This window comes from Scatophagus argus, chromosome 16, assembly GCF_020382885.2.
Source record: "Scatophagus argus isolate fScaArg1 chromosome 16, fScaArg1.pri, whole genome shotgun sequence".
NCBI lineage: Eukaryota > Metazoa > Chordata > Actinopteri > Scatophagidae > Scatophagus > Scatophagus argus.
In genome coordinates this window covers 21,674,709-21,693,903 of record NC_058508.1, presented here as the reverse complement: position 1 = coordinate 21,693,903, position 19,195 = coordinate 21,674,709, and the positions used below count along the sequence as shown (strand labels likewise).

Genomic DNA, 19,195 nt, shown 5'->3' with positions numbered 1-19,195 from the left:
GGGAGAAGGAGAAGGGTAGAGAGAGAAGGAGAGAAAGGGAGGGAGAGAGAGAGAGAGAGCGAGAGGGAGGGAGAGAGAGAGAGAGGGAGGGAGAGAGAGAAGGAGAGAAAGGGAGGGAGAGAGAGAGAGAGAGAGAGAGAGAGAGAGAGAGAGAGAAGGAGAAGGGTAGAGAGAGAAGGAGAGAAAGGGAGGGAGAGAGAGAGAGAGAGAGAGAGAGAGAGAGAGAGAGAGAGAAGGAGAAGGGTAGAGAGAGAAGGAGAGAAAGGGAGGGAGAGAGAGAGAGAGCGAGAGGGGGGGAGAGAGAGAGAGTGAGAGAGAGAGAAGGGTAGAGAGAGAAGGAGAGAAAGGGAGGGAGAGAGAGAGAGAGAGAAGGAAAGACAGAGAGAGAGAGAGAGAGACAGGGGACAGGAGGAGGAGGGAGGGACAGAGAGGGACTCCGCTCTCGGTGTCTTCAGTGAGCGTCCTGCTCCCTCACAGTGACGGGATGAAGCCTGCTGACAGCGGATGTGATGCTGGAGTGGATGGAAGACTGTAATTCTGATTCTGGGTTTCCTGTCTCCTGTCGGAGAGTCCGGACCACCTGTCACTTCTCTCCGCTCCGGGGACGCACTGACGCACAGAGGAGAAGGCAGGCAGAGAGAGGCGCGTAATTTCTCTGTGCGTCTTGCCGCGCCATGGCTCTCCTCCTCCTCCTCCTCTGACCGCCTCCTGTCTCTCCAGTCGTGGATGAACTTTCTCGCCGCCTGCGGGGACGCGGCATTTCGCACTGAGATCATGAAGACGACGCGGAAATGCCGCGCGCTGCTGTCCGTGGGTCTGAACCTGGTGGCCCTGTTCTTCTCCACCACCGCCTTCATCACCACGTACTGGTGCGAGGGCACCCAGCGCGTCCCCAAGCCCAACTGCAGCAAGCAGCGGCGCCACAACTGCATCGACTACGGCGTGAACGAGACGGACCAGAACAAGGTGCACTACAGCTGGGAGACCGGGGACGACCGCTTCCTCTTCCGCCGCTTCCACACCGGCATCTGGTACTCCTGCGAGGAGAACATCCACGAGGCAGGTGGGCATCCGTCCGGTGCGAGCTCAGTCCTCGCGGGGCAGTTAGAGGCAGGAAGTTCTTCCAAAAAGCAAAGCTCAGACTTAACGAAGCTGTTTGATGAGTCATTTTGTTTTTTCACAAGTTTAGTTTTTAGACCTCAGAATAAATTGACGTCACGGTTCAGAGCCACACTTCACACACGGACAAAAGCGAAATCTTCGTGCGTAAAATCGATCAGTGAAACGATACTTTTAACGAAAAGTCTTTCTATTTGTTTCAGCAAGTCTGGTTAACGTTTTCAGGCGGGCTTTAAAGGCTGCTGTGATGCGTTCAAGGTGACTGGAGTACATTACTACAAAGTGCCCAGCAGGCAAATGAACGGAAACGACACTGCTGAGACGATTAATCGATCAGTTAATGGTCATAAAATGAATTGAACGGCAGTTATTCTGATAATCTTTAAAGTCATTTGTCACCAAAGACTTTGTGGTTTCAGCTTCTCAAATGTGAGGATTTGCTGCTCTTCTGTGCCTTACTTTATAATAAACCAGATATTTTTGGGTTTCGGGCTGTTGGGCTCACATTTTATAGACCAAACAATCAATTGATTCATCAAGAAACGTCACTAGAACAAGATGGCCGAGCTCGGCATGTTTGGCTTCACCTTTGTGCAGTGGGAGGAAGTGGAGACACGTCAGCCATCTTTATTTGTGTCGATGAATCGTAAAGACTGGCTGTAATGAACGTGAAAACCGCCGCAGGGACTGTTGGTTAACTGCACTTTTACTTCTGCCAAACGGTTAGAAAAGTGTGTGTGTTTTGTGGCTCTCTGACTGAAACCTGCAGAGGGTTACAGCAGGTCACCTGTCAGGTCAGGTCTCAGGTGTGTTCACGGGTTTGACTGGTCCTCCTCAGATCCGCGTGGGCGTCTGCTCAGAGTCCACCTCCTTCTCACGCTGCTGTGACTCGGCTGACAAAGATCCTCCGACTGGTTTTTTGGTTTAATGTTTTGAATGATCCAGCTCGTGACGTCATGCACCTGACTGGGGTACGAAGGCTGATGATGACCCTGATTTCCAGGTTGTTCTGGTTTAAAACGTGAAACCCTCTCAGATGTTACAGCAGTACCAGTTCGGTGACAGCAGCTCGTTCACGGGGTTCAAGAGCAGATAAAATCGATTTGTGGTTGGCTGAGTGTTTCTGTTCAAATCAAATCAATACGTGATTTACACGTCAGACACGTCTGTTACTGCATCAGGTCACTTCATCTTTCTCACACGATATCATCCCACACAAACGAATATTTGTTCCATATTGTACAGACGGTGGCGGCTTTTACTGCTGTTGGTGTTTCTGGCCCGGAAGGATGAAGACAATTTTGATTAAAAAAGTTAATAAACATTTTACATTGTGACTCCCTCCTCGTAATTCACCTCCGTCTCTGGAGGTTTGTCTGTCCGACCTGTCCGATCAACACAATATGAGCAAAAAGTATGACGTGTTCAGTTTTCAGATATACATTTTATATATAGACAAAAGTATTGGGACAGCTGCCCATCACACCAACAGGGACTTTAATGACGTCTCATTGTAAACACACAGACAGCTTTGCAGCTCTAACAGCTTCCACTCTTCTGTGAAGGCTTTCCACAACATGTTGGAGTGTTTCTGTGGGAATTTGTGCCCATTCATGCAGTAGAGCATTTGTGAGGTCACACACTGATGTTGGACCAAAAGGCCTGGCTCACAATCTCCGTTCCAGTTCATCCCAAAGGTGTTGGATGGGGTTGAGGTCAGGGCTCTGTGTGGGCCAGTCAAGTTCTTCCACACCAAACCCATCCAACCATGTCTTTATGGAGCTTTGCTTTGTGCACTGGGGCACAGTCATGCTGGAATAGAAAAGGGCCTTCAACAAACTGTTGCCACAAAGTTGGAAGCATAGCATTGTCCAAAATGTCTTGGTGTGCTGAAGCATTAAGATTTCCCTTCACTGGAAGTCAGGGGCCGAGAACAAAGCCTGAGGAGGAGGCCCATAAAGGGGTGTCTGGATACTATTGTCCATATAGTGGACTGGTAGGTTGGTCAGGCCTCCTGCATCAGCTCATGGTTTAATGAAGTTCAGACACAGCACATTTGCTTCAGATAATTTTACAGTTTCTGTTTAAAATACCTCTTGCTTGAAGATATTAAACAGATTGCGTTTTTTGTTAATTACTAACAAAGTAAACACTCATTTAGATGAGACAGGATACGAAGTCCAGATGCTTTGGGTCTCCACTCAGCTCGTCTGCATGTTTCTCCTCTGCGACATGAAACTCAAAGTTCTTGTTGCACTGGAACAAAATGTTGGATGGAGTCGTGAACTCGCAGGACTCTGTAAAGCCACGACATCCTCACCTCCAGGGAAACCAGAAGAGAAACATGAAGAACAAGGAGTTCAGGCTCATCCTCAGGGAGAAAACAGACAGAAAGAATAAAATGCTTTGTAAGGGAACACAAAAGTGTTTCTCTTCCTGTTTACTCGTGGACTCTGAATAAGAGAACCAATTATTAAGGCTCAGAATGTCTCACTGACACACTTCTTATTGTCGTTGTGAAAAGTACTGTATAATTTAACTTTATTATCACCATCAAACATCCCTGGACAGCCCCTGCTGAACGGGGACATATTTTCTGATATTTTCTGTTTACTTAATAGCCAGCTTCTCCTGAAGATGAAGAGGACATGTGGGGACAGAAGCCTGAAAACGAAGGGAGTCTGATGGACGGCGGGCACAAAATGATGGTCGCAGTTTGAGTGCTCAGCTTGTTTCAGGCTCCGAGTTCCTGAGGGCTGCTCAGGCGGACTGATGTCATGCAGCTTCACTGCTGCTGTTCGTCCGTTTGACTGAAACCTGCTTCACAACTCGCCTCCTTCAGAGAACTTCACAGGACGACGTGACCACCGCGATTCGTCCGATTGTGATGTTAAATCCGCCAGTCTTTCGTCCTGCTGCCGTCCCTGTGTGCGGAGAACGACCAGGCCACCTGGGCAGGTGAAGGTTAAAGTCACAGTCACGCCGTCACGATCCCCTCAGTGAGGCTTACGGACTTCATTACCTCACGACGCTTTGGCACGACTGACTCAAGCAGCTCCGCTCGATTCTGTTGCGCCGACAAAAACTTTAGCACAAAGTTCACTTTTCCCTCAAACTGAGCTTTCATTAAACTCGTCACAGTCACCGAGTGGACTTTCTGCAGACGTTTAGCTCCCTGAAACATACTTTGCGGTAACTGCTGTGTCAACCTGATAATCTGAAGCCTGAGTCCTCAGAGGAAAAGTCATCAGTCTGCTCCTGCTGGCTCGAGGTTTTCCACTTCGCGTGGTTTACACTGACTGCACGGCTTTCGTTTGGTAGGTGCAGCAGCAGAATGTGAGGACTCATGTTTACCTTACTGTGAGGAAACCCATGAGTGTCTGAGCGGCTGGTCAAACAGGAACAGCTGTCCAAAACAGACAAACAACATCCAGAAGGAGCAGGCGGAAAAACCCCAAAGTGCAAAAACAGGAAAGACGAGGAGCAGCAAACAAAAACCCAGAAGCCACGTGGAGACCAACACTGAGGAAAGGAGGCAGACACCTTTTCTTCTTCTCTCTCCACACAGTCACTGCTGTTAAAGTGTTAGCCGCACTTTCACAAAACCATTCATACTCATTACAGCTGCAATTAGCCCCGAATGACACGGGATCACTGATTAAACAGACCGCAGAGCTGCCGGCTGCAGGGCGACGGCATAATGAATGAGGGGGGTGAAAGTGAGAGTTGGGACTGCGAACTAAAAATACAAGAAAAAGGATTTTTAAACCACCTGAACTGATTCTGTTACACGCTGGGATTTTTGAGGTGAAGTGACATTTCAGAGGAGCGCCGTGTGAAGGCGTAGGAATACTGATGGTGCCGTTAGTTAGTGCTGTCATCAGGTCACAGACGAGCCCGCTCACTCTTTAATTACATTTTAGATTCATGTCCTAATCAGGCGCCGTGCTGCTCGCCTTTTGGCTGCGGCACATTTTCACTGCAGCTCACCAAGTTGTGTACACGTTCATCCGTCTCACTCCCCTCCGGACTTAACCTCCGAAAACATGAATTCTACCATCCACACCGAGCAGCTTCACTGCAGCGGCTGTCAAACTGCATTTATTACAATAAAGGCACAGAGAATGTTATCATTTTATCATTTCTAATTTTCACTTAAGTTTAACGGGCAGCTTCAGGAGGATTTCGGACCGAGCAGATGGTTAAAGGTGATCGGCTGACGGGCAGGACGGAAACAGCAGCAAGGCAACAAGCAACCTGTAAACGTGGCGCCGAAAGCCTGCGTCTGTTGCTAAGGAGATGTTGATGAGGGAGCAACAGACAGCAGAGCAGGAGGGTGAGGGGGTCAGTTCATCTCCAGGGGAAGGAAACTCACCGAGGGAGCCGGAGGGCACATGTGATGTGACAGGTGGTGTGTTTCATCAGTCGACTGACATGCCCTCTGAGGCTGGACAGCACATAAAGTGACTGCAGAGCATTTAAAGGAACAGTTCACCCCAAAAACAAAAGTACATACGTTCCCTTTTCCCTGTCGTGCTGGTTATCCATCTAGATACACTATATAGACAAAAGTATTGGGACAGTTGCCCAGCACACCAACAGGGACTTTAATGACGTCTCATTGTAAACACACAGACAGCTCTGCAGCTCTAACAGCTTCCACTCTTCTGTGAAGGCTTTCCACAACATGTTGGAGTGTTTCTGTGGGAATTTGTGCCCATTCATGCAGTAGAGCATTTGTGAGGTCACACACTGATGTTGGACCAAAAGGCCTGGCTCACAATCTCCGTTCCAGTTCATCCCAAAGGTGTTGGATGGGGTTGAGGTCAGGGCTCTGTGTGGGCCAGTCAAGTTCTTCCACACTGAGCACCTTGCATGGCAGCCTCCGCCGGGAGTGTGTGAATGAGCAGGAACAGTATCTGCTGTGATCCTCTGAAACAGTCAGTGTGTGTGTGTGTGTGTGAGGGTGTTCAGGCTGGTTATGGATGGGCCTGCTGGCTGCCTGCGATGCCGCACAGGCTGAGTTATGGCTGGTGTTGTGGCTGCCGAGCTGCGACCTGCAGAGTTCTGATCAACTCTCTAATGGAGATCCTGCACTTCCTATGAGTGATGTACTGCCGTGTGAGAAAAATGCCATAAACTCACTGTTAGGTGCAGCTGGTGAGTATGCTGCATATCAGGACCGAGTTCTATCAGTCTACTACATGTGGGAATTCTGGTTTGTGTTTTTGTATTGCAGTATTTCTTCTCTTACTCAGGTAAACTTACTGAGTACTGCAGCCTGCTTTAATCCCCGTTTAGTCAGGCAGCCGCTGTTTGTCAGCCTCATGCGTTATTAGCTTTTCTGACACTCCGACACTAACGCTCGTCTTGTCCTCCCCTCCCCACCCTGTGCATTAATTTCCATCCCTTCATCCTTTTCTTCTTCTCCTTAATGATGTCTTCCTCTCTGCCTGCACGTCTCTTCTCTCCTCTCTCTCTCCCTCTTCTCAATCCCGTCCTCTGCTTCATTCCCAGCTCATTTTCACCTTGTGTTCCTCACCTCTTTTCCTCTTTCTATCCCTCTCTACCCCTCCCACTTCATCTCCCCCGCCCTCCCCTCTCTCCCCTCGCTCAGGTGAGAAGTGTCGGAGCTTCATTGATCTCGCCCCGGCGTCGGAGAGAGGTGAGTAATGACCGTCATTAGGCCTCGCCGCCGCCACTCGCTGCTGTACACCTGTTCGTCAGGCTCAGGGAAAACCACGGAAAATACAGCAAAAACACACACGTCTTTTTTCTGAACTCTGTCTGTGTTTGCCAGGAGTTCACACAAGCGTGTTTCCGTGTGTGTGTGTGTCACACTGTTCAGACACATTTTCCCGTAGAGGAGAAAACGTGATCTCTGACGCCACAAAGTTGAGTCAGAGTCAGAAAACTCATGAAAGGGTTAACATGAAAATTCATGTCTGTGCTACAAAACAGCCAGGAGACAAGAAGACACAAACAAACAACCAAACGGCAAACAAACAAAGGCAGACTTAAGCCGGCAGGTGGCAGAAGTCCAAAGGCTGGAGCCGGCAGTGAGTCGGTCTGACAGCCATCAGATGGTCACGAGCAGCCAGGACCAGACGCGAGGACAAGAGAAGAATCTGTCAACAAATCAACACACTGCAAACGCAGAGTACAGAGCTGTCACAGCCGTCAGGATCATCTTAGCAACAAGTTCTGCAAATTAAACTGCAAAATGCGTGTGACTGCCCCCTACTGGCAGGACATCAGAACTGCAGAGGTCAGCTGATCAGTGTGGTTAAAGTTCGGTCTCATCTGCGGTGGAATCTTCATTTCACTTCAGTACAAGTAAAAGTCCTGCATTCATAACTTTACTGCAGTACAAGTGGATGAATTATCAGCTAAATGTACTCAGAGTTTCAAAGTAAAAGCACAGATGCAGATGGTTGTGTACTCGCTTAATGCTGCTGTTTATTTAGGCATTTATCAGTTTCTGACTCTGAGAAAGTGTCAGATTCCCCCAAACCTGTGGAACAGTTCTCTTTAATCATGTCTTTATCCTGCCTCCCTCTGTGAAAACCTCTCAGTTCATCTGAAGCATCCTGAGGCCTTCACTGTGATTATTTTGATGGAGGAGGCAGGAGAAGAAAATTGGCACGAATTAATTCATATGAAACTAGCTCCGTTTTTTTCCTCTGGCGTGCTGTCACTTTTGATTTATGGAAGTTATTCTAAACTGCACCCTGACATAAATGAGGATGATGCCTTCACATCCAAAATCTGAGCAGATTTTAAGCCCATTTTCTAAACTTTTCAAAGGAAAATCACCAGAGATGTAGTGAAGAGAGCAGAGAAAGGCTCACCTGATCAGAGCAACACGGGGACTCTTAGCCTTACTGGACTTGACACCTGCTTTGCGCTTCAGTCCTGCCTCTGGTTTGGTCATGAAGGAGAAAAGTGACATCTTCTCTCTGCACGTCTCAGCTGCTGGGTGACGAGGGAATACCCCCGTAACCTCCAGCTTCCTCCTGCAGCGCAGCCTGGTTCTAATGGTGTTTGTATCCTGCAGCTGATCAAAGGAATATCTGAGCGTCCAGAAGAAAGAGAATTCTTTGGTGCACGTGGGCGTAGCCTCTAATTCGCCGTCTCATGCAGAGCAGGTAGTTAATAATGAAGGTGCTGCGATGGTTTCATCTGTTAGTGCCATCTGGAAGGAGAGCAGGAGCGCTGGGAGCCGCCGTGGAGGATACGATGCGCCGAGCGGGACGACCTTGCTGCTCACACAAGGAGACGATATGTTAATCGGCCTTCGTTTGAGCCCGACACGCTCACTGCTGAGTTTTATAACACACAGCTGCTCCTCAGTCAGCTCTTAATGAAAACCCAAAAAACAACTGAGTTTAATCAGAGAAAACACGAAGAGGTCAGGGTCACACCTGAGGTTGTAGAAACACAAGTCAAATTCACCACGTTGCTACATGTCACCTTTTCATTCATTTATTTCCCAGTAACTTCTTCACTGTCAGCTACAGAGCGTCAGAACACCTGCATCACCTGAAGGCACCACGACGAGCTGTACACTCAGCACCTGAAGGTGTTACGACTGCAGACACGCAGACGCTTTTTTAAACTTCAAAATTAATTGAAATATAAAGATGTGTTGACATAAATCATTAGCTAAAATGATCTCAGTGCATTAAAACGCTTGGTCTTGTTCCCGTTTTTATCCTGAAAGCAGCAGTAAGTCAGTTCATCTCAGGCTCCTCGCGGGTCTGAATCTTATTAAATCTGCACCCTGAAAGACGGTGTCAAAAATGTAGAACCAGCACAACCAGTCAACGTCATCCACCCACTGACACATGTACGGAAACACACACACCACAAAGTAATTAAAGATGTAATTATTTGAGACGAGTCTTGGTCTGATGAGCTCCTTCCTTCCTGTTATCAGGCCTGCTGGTTGAATCCCAGTCTGTTTTATTTACCGTCTTCAGTTTAATGAAGCCTCGCTCTCTTCTGCATCTGCTGATACATATTCAGTGAGACAGGAACGGGCGAGAAAATTATTTTTGTGAGTTTCCCTTACAGCCAAATTTCCACAAACTGGCCGGAAATGAAAGCTGCAGCTAACCAGGAAGCAGAGAGTGTTCAGGCCGAAGACGTCTCGACAGTCAGTGGACTGATATTCACGATGAAGCTGTGGCTTTAAGAACCCTACCTGACGGAGCCCGGACACTGATGCTGCTGCTGCTGCTGCTGGACGGCTGGGTGTGATGAGGAGTTGACTCTGATGAGCTCAAACTGGGCACTCGATATGATGGAGTTCAACAGGGTGGAGGAGCCGAACGAACATGATGTGCTGATAAAAACTGTGCCAAAGCCTGGTTTGTTTTAACTGACAAAACGTCTGCCGCCAGCTGATGAAGAAGAGGAAGCAGAGTGGGAGAGTTCACAAAGAGAATGTTGAGTTCAAACTGACTGACTGACAGACCGACTGACTGACAGACAGACTGACAGACTGACTGACTGACTGACAGACAGACCGACTGACTGACTGACTGACAGACCGACAGACTGACAGACCGACTGACTGACAGCCCGACTGACTGACTGACTGACAGACCGACAGACTGACAGACAGACCGACTGACTGACAGCCCGAGTGACTGACTGACAGACCATCCCTACAGCCACAGAGCCATTAGCATGACTACAAAGAAACCAGCAGGTGGTTCTGTCCTGCTGAAGGTTTTGGCTGCAGGCTGTAGTTTCTCCATGTGACCGTCTGATCGGAGCAGAATCCCTCTCAGTCCTCGCTTCTCTCCTGCTTCTGCGTTTTCATTTTTCTCTTCGTGACTTCATTCCAGTGTCAATTTTATATACGATTCTGCCTGTTTCAGATCCGTCGCTGCTTCCTTTGCCCGTCCGTCTGTTCATCAAAAAAGTCTGTTTTCATGCTGCATTCATTGTCTCACAGGAGAGACTGTATATATGAGTCTTCTGCTGGAAAACAGTATTCACCTTAACATTTAAATTCTAAATGCTGTTCTCAACTGACTGCAAACAGTTTCACACCAAAATGCAGGGGATTATTACGGAAACTCTGCTCAGATCTTACGGGTTGTACCTTTAAATGCTCACATTGACGCAGCTGATGATTTATTTCCCTGTTTCTGTCCTTGTGTCTCTGTGTGTTCTTGCTGCAAGACGAATTTCCCCTTAGGGAAACCAAATTTGACGTGAAGTGTTCTAGATGTAAATTTCTAAATTTTTCTTTAAAAATATTCCAATTTACATCCGAGTCACTAAGTCGTCTCATTGCTTTTAGTTTCTCCCTGCACCAGATTTTTTCTTCTTTGCAGAGGAATTCTACCGTTATATTCTATTACACTGAATGTGTTACGTAAAACAGCACACAGAAGTATAAAAATAAGGCTGCCTTGACTCGCCTGGAGAGAAGTGTGACACAAAATTAGTGATCAGTTTTGGCTGCTCAGGGGTCCCGTAGCTTTCTCCAAACTCATCGATGTGTGAATTGAAACCTGGAGTCTGGAGGTCGGACCTCCAACTCATCTACATCTGTAGCAGAGCAGATAATCCTGTTTAATGCTGTGTTGTGAGCCTCAGCCATTCAAGAGCAGCTGCTGCCTTTTAGAAATTATAAATGTGGATAGCCGTGGAAGAAGGAAAAGTTCTGCTGGTGAGAGTGGATCCCGAGGGCAGCTCCGGCTGCAGGATGACAACTCCTGTCTGCTTTAAAAATGTTCACATATCCAGAGCGTGAAGAAGTACAGTCGGGTTGTAAAACTTGTTCATCATCTTGCATAATGTCTCTCCCTGCTCTGATGGGATTTTTTTTTCTGCACGACCAGAGGGCTCTGCCGACACAATAAAGACCCAATCGGTATCTGTCAAGCGAGCAGGTGGTGATATCAAACACGCCCTCCCTCCAGTGGACCAATCAGAAACAAATATTTCACCTTGTTTCGAGTTTTAAGTGCCAACATCCAGCCCGCAGAGGAGACGTATCATCATCCCAAAGTCATCAAAGTTTCATCTGGAGCTTCTCTGAGTTACCAAACATTGCATGAATGAACCAAGACAGAACAAATGGAGGAACAATTCAACATCCGCAGCCTCAGTTTGTGCCCGGAGGACAACAACACAACACAACAAGAATGGAAATCTAATATCCACATTCTTCTTTGCACATGAAAGGACCGGGAGTGAAGGTCAACGCTGACTTTTTATCAGAAAAGACGACACTGCAAGGCACAAGTCATAAACAAAAGCAGTTCAAATGCTGTACGTGGTGCATTTAAACGAGAACGAGCAAATAAAGCACGAAACACCAAAGTGCAAAAGAAACCACTTCACAACAAACCAGTAAAACAAAATCTGAGAAATAAGTCCTGGACAGGTAAAGAAATTTTGCACAGACTCTGGCTCCATATGACATCAGCAGAACAAGATGGCAGCACTCGTATCAGGGATGTTTTGACTCGCAGTGGGAGGAAGCGGAGACGCGTCGGCCATCTTCATGTATGTCAAAGGTGTTTAATTAGCTTTCTCAGTCTAAACTCCGACTCGTGTGCAGCACAGCAGACTTCACCTCCTGGTTCGTCAGCAGGTCTCGGGGGATTTTCCCTCCCTCAGCATCGAGTGGGAAAAGCCTCAGATGTCTGACAAGTCGTATCCCTGACCTCCAGAGTCCAGGAGTTCTTTCAACCCGACTTCTCTTTGTGAACTTCTGCATCAGTGTGCATGTCTGAGAAAGCAGCAGAGCTAAAGGGAAAAAGAGGAGAGCTATCCCACAAGTCACTGCTGCATTCGGTTTGATGTGCGCAGCCTTCGTGTGTCATCTGAATAACAACATCTGCCCCAGACAGACTCGTACTTAAGGTTATCATTTGAGAACATTTTAAATGAAGCCATCAAGCTGAACATTGTGGTTATCTTACAGTGCAGCGATCCCTGCTGTGCAGCACCGTGCAGAGATGATCACACTGTGTCAAAATGATCCTCTCCAAAGAAAAGTAACACATGAAAAACGGCCAAAAAGGCTTCGTCTGACTCAAGTTCCTTCAGAATACACCCATTTGATTGGCTGAGGAGCATCATGTGACCTGCTTCACAAGGTGTACAGTTGGTCTGGGATTTTCCTGTGCTGCTAGCAACATAAAGGCCGGAGAAGCTGCACGTTAAAACAGAAACGCTCCATCAAAATGTAATAATTCTCAATAATTTATATAATACATAATACAATAATAATTTATTGTTTGCGTGTCCCGGACCAGACAGGGCGCCGTCTGGGTGTGGTCTGCTGCGAAGTGACCTTGGAGAGGATGTGGGCATGGAGTGGGATGGAGGGTTAACAACATGGACATTTTGGTGACTTTGCGCCCCCCCGAATCACCTACTAATTAAATATGTTTGAATAAACAGCAGCTTCCTCTTTGCTAGTGGGATTAGCTAATTAAGCTTCATCTCCACCACGCAGCTGAACCTTTAATGTTCCTAACTCTTTCAAAACCAGAACTCACTGAAGGGGTCTCAGATTTACAGGACCAAACATCTGGATCACCCCCTGGTGCTTGGCTCAAGAAACTCAAATCATCAGATAACTTTTTCCTAAGGATGATTTCTGTTGGTTGAGCTTGTTGTTCTCACGCCTGCCTCCTTTTGTGTTGTAGGATGTGTGGAAATGAGCTGTGTTTGCTGTGTTTGCAGGCGTGCTGTGGCTGTCGGTGGTCTCGGAGGTGCTCTACATCCTGCTGCTGGTGGTCGGCTTCAGTCTCATGTGTCTCGAGCTTTTCCACTCCAGCAACGTCATCGACGGACTCAAACTCAACGCCTTTGCCGCCGTCTTCACCGTGCTGTCCGGTAGGATGGTCAATCAGAAACACAAATCCGTTTTCCTGAAACCTTCTCAGATGATTGATCTCCCTTCTCACTGCCCCTCAGCAGCTAGTGGATCCTCACCGTCTAACTGCACATGTTTCTGTCTTCTTTGGGAAACAGTACGTTTACCTCAGTTAGATCCGGTCAAACAGTCAGCAATAAGAATAATGATTCAAAGTGTTAATGGAATGCAGCACACGCACTCAGCCCTGCTCTGAGAATAACGGCGAGCGCAGAGCCACTGAGGCAGATTTGTGAGCGGTCGTCCGGGGTCAGAGGTTATCCCCTGGAAGCCTTCGCTGCGTAGGATGCCAGGGATTTTTCTCCCAACTCATGTTAAACCTCTTACACAAGAAGTTGGCTGTGCACCCTGCACACTGTTCACCTCCTCCTCCTCCTCCTCCTCCTCCTCGGGCCTCTGTTTCCACACCAGTGATTCTGTACTTCATGGCACTTGTAAGTGATAGATTTGATTGGAATCAGTTCTGAACGGTGGCGGAAAGTAACCAAGTGCTTTTACTCAAGTACTGTACTGTGCTTTAGGACAGTTATAAGGTCCTTTACTTTTACTTTACTTTTACTATTTGTGTTTTCTGCTACCTTTCACTGCCCTACAGTGAAAATATTGGACTTTATTTGCCACAACATTGATATGACTTTGCAGGTTCTGATTAATGATACAACATATAATGTAGGTGAAGATCAGACAAAAATAGGGCTGGACACCAGATTCGGGATTGACTGAAAAAGGAGCACCAATTCACAGAGTACAGGCAGAAAAAAGAAGAAGTGAAGCTACATCACCTCTGAAAGTGTGGCTGCTCCATACCCTCCAAGTCTCGAAGACAGAGACGCCGCTGAGGACGGTCATCATTTCTTTTGTCTGACGCTCTGCGTACCTGACAGAACAGAGGCTGACTGGGAAACCGAAAGCGTGTCTTTGATTAATAAACTTAAGATTATTATTGGCAAAATGTGATAACATCAAACTGCTGTCTGTGTGTTGGTTTGGACATTTTGGGATATTAAAGATGTAGGAGACCGCAGACACACAGACTGAAAACAAAACAAACCACAGAAGAAGGTAAACCGAGAGCTGAAACTGAACTAAATCTAAAATACAAACTAAGCTAATGAGGCAATGAGGTGCAGGTGGAGAGACGGGTGGAGACACACTGGTGAGGGGAAGGAGATGAGGAAAGAAGAGGGGCTGATAGGCTGAGGAAAACACCGGGAACAGAGCAGGACTAACGAGGCTGATGGAGGACAGGTGAGAGCAGGAAGGAGACCACGCCCACATCCAGGATCCAGGAAAACACAACGAAAACCACTAAAGGCACAAACCTGACCGTGACAGTGTGCATGCAGACAGCAGAGCAGATTAGGGACTTTGTACACACCGCGGCATGAGACATGTACACACACACACACACACATTTCCTCAAAGTCTCCATTGTCAGCAAGTCAAGGTCAGGGAGAAATGATGCTCTCTTTATGGTGAACTGTAAATCTGGAGCAGCTGAGGCTTATTTACACACACACACACACACACACCAGCAGTAGGACTGATTACAAACACTGACACGTGGCTGCAGCTCGCCACACGCGTCCACGTGACAGTCAGAGCACCGTGTTGTCTGGCTGGTGGAGGCTGTGATGTCTGACCTCTGTGTTAATTTCCTCTCATTGACTCGTTTACGTTGTGGCTTTGATTTACTGTGTGTTTATGAGTGATTATGTCCCTTCTCTAATTGATTGGATGCCTCATAAATGGCTATGTAAATCAATTGGCGCTGTATAATGGCTAATTATAATCGTTACTGATTCATCGCTGAGGTTGCGTTGACGTGATGTGATTTAGTGTTGTTTTGTTGATGGTTATTATTGTGGCAGCTCATCTTGTATTGTTGTGTCAAAACAGGAAAACACAGCGAGGATGTGAGCTTTCAGGGCCTTGCTGTTAGTTTGCCCCGATGGTTTTTAGAGGAAGAATCAGAGGTATATGAACAGGGAGGCCATGCTGAGCCATCCTCTGGGGACCATGGGTGTCTATACTAAACTTCATTTTATTCCATCCAGAAGCTGACGTGATACTTCAGTCCAGACCAAAATGCTGGAGCAACATTATCATGTAAAAACAACAGCATTTTACTGTAATTCTACTGTCAGATTATCATCCAACAGCAACGACAGGTGGATCTCCATCACCATACATTATTTTACATTCATGTTAAAACCACAGCACACGATCCCGTAACTACTTAACCTTAGGGATCCCTTCTTATGTTGGCAGATCTCTGTTCAGGTCTTACACAAACTAAAGTCTTTAAAGCGAGACTTTAAAGCTCTGCTCTCTGAGGTTTGTCTTCATTCCCTTCAGTTGTTTTTATGAACTTGTTGTTGTGTTGTGTTTCTGCTGCTGTTTGTTCTCAGGCCTCTGCTGAACAAAACATCTTAATCCCAATGAGACTGCCTGATTAAATAAAGATTATATTCAATAAAGACTATATTTTAAAATAGCTCACACTGTCACTCTGTTGGAAGTGAAGTGAATTTCACTTACTGTTTACACAGTAAGTGAAAGGCACAAGTGGGTGCAGATTTGCTTGGGCTGATGAGATTAGGTTGACATGAAATAATGTAAACTTGTGCTGATCCGCAGCAGTTTGAGCAGACTTGAAGACGCAGAGGAAATGTGTCAACTCCAGCAAAAAATATGTCATAAACACACAGAAGATCGTTTGTTTGTGCCTCACAAAATGCCTCTCTTAATGACAGTGTGTGTGTGTGTGTGTGTGTGTGTGCGTGTGTGTGCACTGCAGGTCTTCTGGGTATGGTGGCCCACATGATGTACACTCAGGTGTTCCAGATCACAGTCAGTCTGGGTCCTGAAGACTGGAGACCCCACAGCTGGGACTACGGCTGGTCCTTCTGGTCAGTCCACACACACACACACACACACACACACACACACTCCTTTCGAGTCTCCTCAGGATGCTGCTGGATGCGTGTGGCGGCGTTCCCGGAGCGACGGGGTTGTTGTTTCGGGGATAATTAGCCAGACAGGACGCACCTTGACCTTCCCTGCTGTCTGCAGGTGTCAGCTGCAGCTGCTGTCTGAGTTCACTCTGCTCGTGTGTGGATCAAGGACAGAGAATATGAGATAAACTATGACGATGAAACAACAAAATAACAATAAACAATTAAGTATCTGGGCTGCACAGTTAATACAAATCAACACTTCCTGTATCTCTTTCAAATTAAAAGAGTTTTTCAGCTTTACCCTTCATTTCCTAACAATGTTGTTATGTTTTAAGGTTTCTCATGAGTTTCTCATGAATGAGGCAATTCTACACACATTTCATTCTCCACAGAGTGGAAAATCTTTATTCACACCAAAAGACAACAGCTGATAAACCCATCAGTGCCATAATAAATCGATGGCGATCAGTCAAACTGCAGCATATTCACATCACAGAAAGCTGAGTTTCATCGACTGGTGCTTGTAATAAAAGTTTTGTTGGGTTTCATTGAGTCGGTGCTTTATGATTTATTATTGTAATTTTATTTTGTTTACAACTCCTGCGCTGGGAACAGAAGGGAAACGTGACTGATAGCTGTGACTGACTTTGAACCAAGTAACATCAAATTACGCCGCAGTGTGGATTCCTGTTTTCTGAGATAAAGAGTGATGGATCACTTCCTTCATTTTGAGTCATTTTGTGGTTTTTAGTGGTTCAGCCTCTTTATGAATCTTTGCTTAACTCTGTACATTGTTAGCCTCACTGTCAGCCACCTAATATCTCACCTGTTCCCCTCAGCGACGCAGTTAGCAGCACATCAGTTAAACACAGCAGAGCTCGAGGCTGAACAGCTCAGAGTAGACATTCAGTCACCACACAGCTTTCTCTGGTCTCCTGTCTCTGTGGTGTCCACCTGTCTCTGTGGTGTCCACCTGGCCGGTCTCACCTCCCTGTCAGAGTACCTCCCAAGTGTCTGTCATTCTGTCCTGTCCCTGCCCAACACTTTGGTCCAGAGGATGATATCTTCTGTCTGATGTCTGTCCTCCACTGATTGGTCACTTACCGTGACCACTCATTCCCTCCATCCTCATCCTCTCATCACCAACATGTCTCTGTGTCTCCCTCCAACCAGCATGGCCTGGGGGTCCTTCACTTGCTGCATGGCCGCCTCCGTCACCACCCTCAACTCCTACACGAAGACGGTGATCGAGTTCAGACACAAACGCAAGCTGTTTGAGCAGGGCCTGCGCGAGGAGCAGAACTACTTAGACCAGGAGGCCTTCCACTACTTCCGGGACCGCTCCCTCCAGTCCATCTCCAGCACTGTGGAGGTCTACCCTGGCCACAGCGGAGCCAGAGCTGGGCTCGTCGTCGGGGCACCGGGTCCCGGTCCAGGACCGGGCCCGGGTCCAGGTCCCGGACGGGGCAAGATGAGAGCCACGTCGGCCTCCATAGACCTGGGGGAGAACACAGACTCGCTGGGGGAGGAGCAGTGCTGAGCCGTCCGCGGGAACAGGAGGGTCATGTGGGATGGGGGCGTGGCCACAAGAGGCGAACTGCTCCTTTAGGTCTGACTGGCCACAGGTTCTGCCACCAAACACGAAAGCACAGCAGCTCTTATTTTCTGTTTGTAGAAGATTATTAACTTGACAAGAACAGAGGAAGGAGGCATCGACGAAATTAATAAAATTAGACGAATGTGTTCTTTATATATTACATGAAAATATAAAGTGTCTGAAACAGGCTTTACGGTCGGAATGAAGTTTCCTCATGGACAGAAAGCATATATCATGGTGCTATGTATGGTATTTTAACATCAGTATCATTGTTGTTGAAACTTTAACATGAGTCTGGGTAGTTTTTGTTGGGCAGCGGCCACTGGGGCAATTACAAAATACTGATAAACGCTAAAGAGTAGCATAACTACGGAAGCTCGGTACTGCCAGACTCTCTAAGTCATTAAAATGAAATCCTTATCAAGAACCGAAACGTTTTCATCACACTGGCAGAATTAGGCTTCCACAGATAACAGCAGCACAAACAGAGGACCATTATGAAGTCAGTAAGCTGACTCAGTAATGTAAGCCTTGCTAACTTTAGCTCATCATTAGCCACCATAAGCTACGGTTCATAAAAGACCATGAAAGGCTGTCGCAGCCAAACCCTTAGGCCACTGAACTGAGTCATTACTACTGAATTAAATTTTTATTTGTAACAGAGGGAATGTGTTATTGGTGTAGACGTATTTTTAGATGGCGGAGATTACAAATAAAAAGTTAGAAAGATGATATTAGATTTTGGATAAGAAAGAAACCAGCAGTTTATTATGCTTGTTGTCATGCTGAAAAAACTTTCTTTTTTGTATGCTGGTAAGTTAAATTGTCTGATTGTGAAGGAGACACTCATTTATCTTGAACACAAAGTGAAAATCACAGGAAGGAGAGACTGAAGGAAAACCAGCTCAGATGGGATGTCAGTTAGAAGAACTTCAGAACTTACAGTATTTTCCTGTTTCACAGTGTGGATCCATTTTGGATGTTAATGGCTCTAAGCAAACAGAGAAGGATTAAGGGACAGGGAAGCAGGGAACGAGGAAGGACACGCTCGGCCTCAGGACAGGAAACTCAGACACAAAACACTACACATAGCACTTTCAAACAGGTCATGTTGAGGCTGTGCTCCACTTTTGGTGCTGAATGTGAAAACTAATGTTAAGAATTCATTAAAACGACGTGTCTGCTCCTTTTTCAACCACAAAACGTTTGACAGATCAACTGACCTCTGCAGCTTTGTGATGGTCAACAAGAGTGAAAGACTGTCCTCTGAGGGCACTTTATGAGTGTGGCTCTGAACAGTTGCCAATAGTCAGTTGTAAAATAGCTGCTTTTTTTTTTGGTCACATGAAAAATGCTAAGCAGGTTAGTCTCTCTGGCGTTTGATCACTCAAATTAAAGTTCAGTTGCAGTTGCTAACCATTTGAAATACTGTCACACTGGGCCTCAGGCAAGAACCACCAGCCGTGCCATCAGGCTCAAAAGGCAACGTGTGCGTCCTGTAGGCCGAGCAAAGCGAGCTGAATGCATTTCCTTCCTCATGTTCACATTCATGTTCGCTCGCTTGCATTTTTCTCTCCTGCATTTTGATCATTTTGATTTTCGGTGTGT

The 19,195-nt window shown here is 46.8% G+C and overlaps 1 protein-coding gene across 2 annotated transcripts; it reads left to right on the top strand.

The window, feature by feature from the left end:
• Nucleotides 1-427: 427 nt before the first annotated feature.
• Nucleotides 428-18,776, top strand: gsg1l (gsg1-like). Of its 2 annotated transcripts, XR_006845734.1 has the most exons (6): nucleotides 428-1,063; nucleotides 6,737-6,784; nucleotides 12,838-12,990; nucleotides 15,831-15,942; nucleotides 17,164-17,599; nucleotides 18,551-18,776. XR_006845734.1 is itself a non-coding variant. In XM_046416405.1 (5 exons), the coding sequence occupies exons 1-5, from the start codon at nucleotides 727-729 to the stop codon at nucleotides 17,528-17,530; spliced, it is 1,017 nt and encodes a 338-aa protein (XP_046272361.1). In that variant the 5' UTR covers nucleotides 428-726; the 3' UTR covers nucleotides 17,531-18,423. The 2 variants fall into 2 exon arrangements, 1 of the variants encoding a protein (XP_046272361.1); XM_046416405.1 differs by lacking the exon at nucleotides 18,551-18,776 and having other exon boundaries at nucleotides 17,164-18,423.
• Nucleotides 18,777-19,195: the final 419 nt, after the last annotated feature.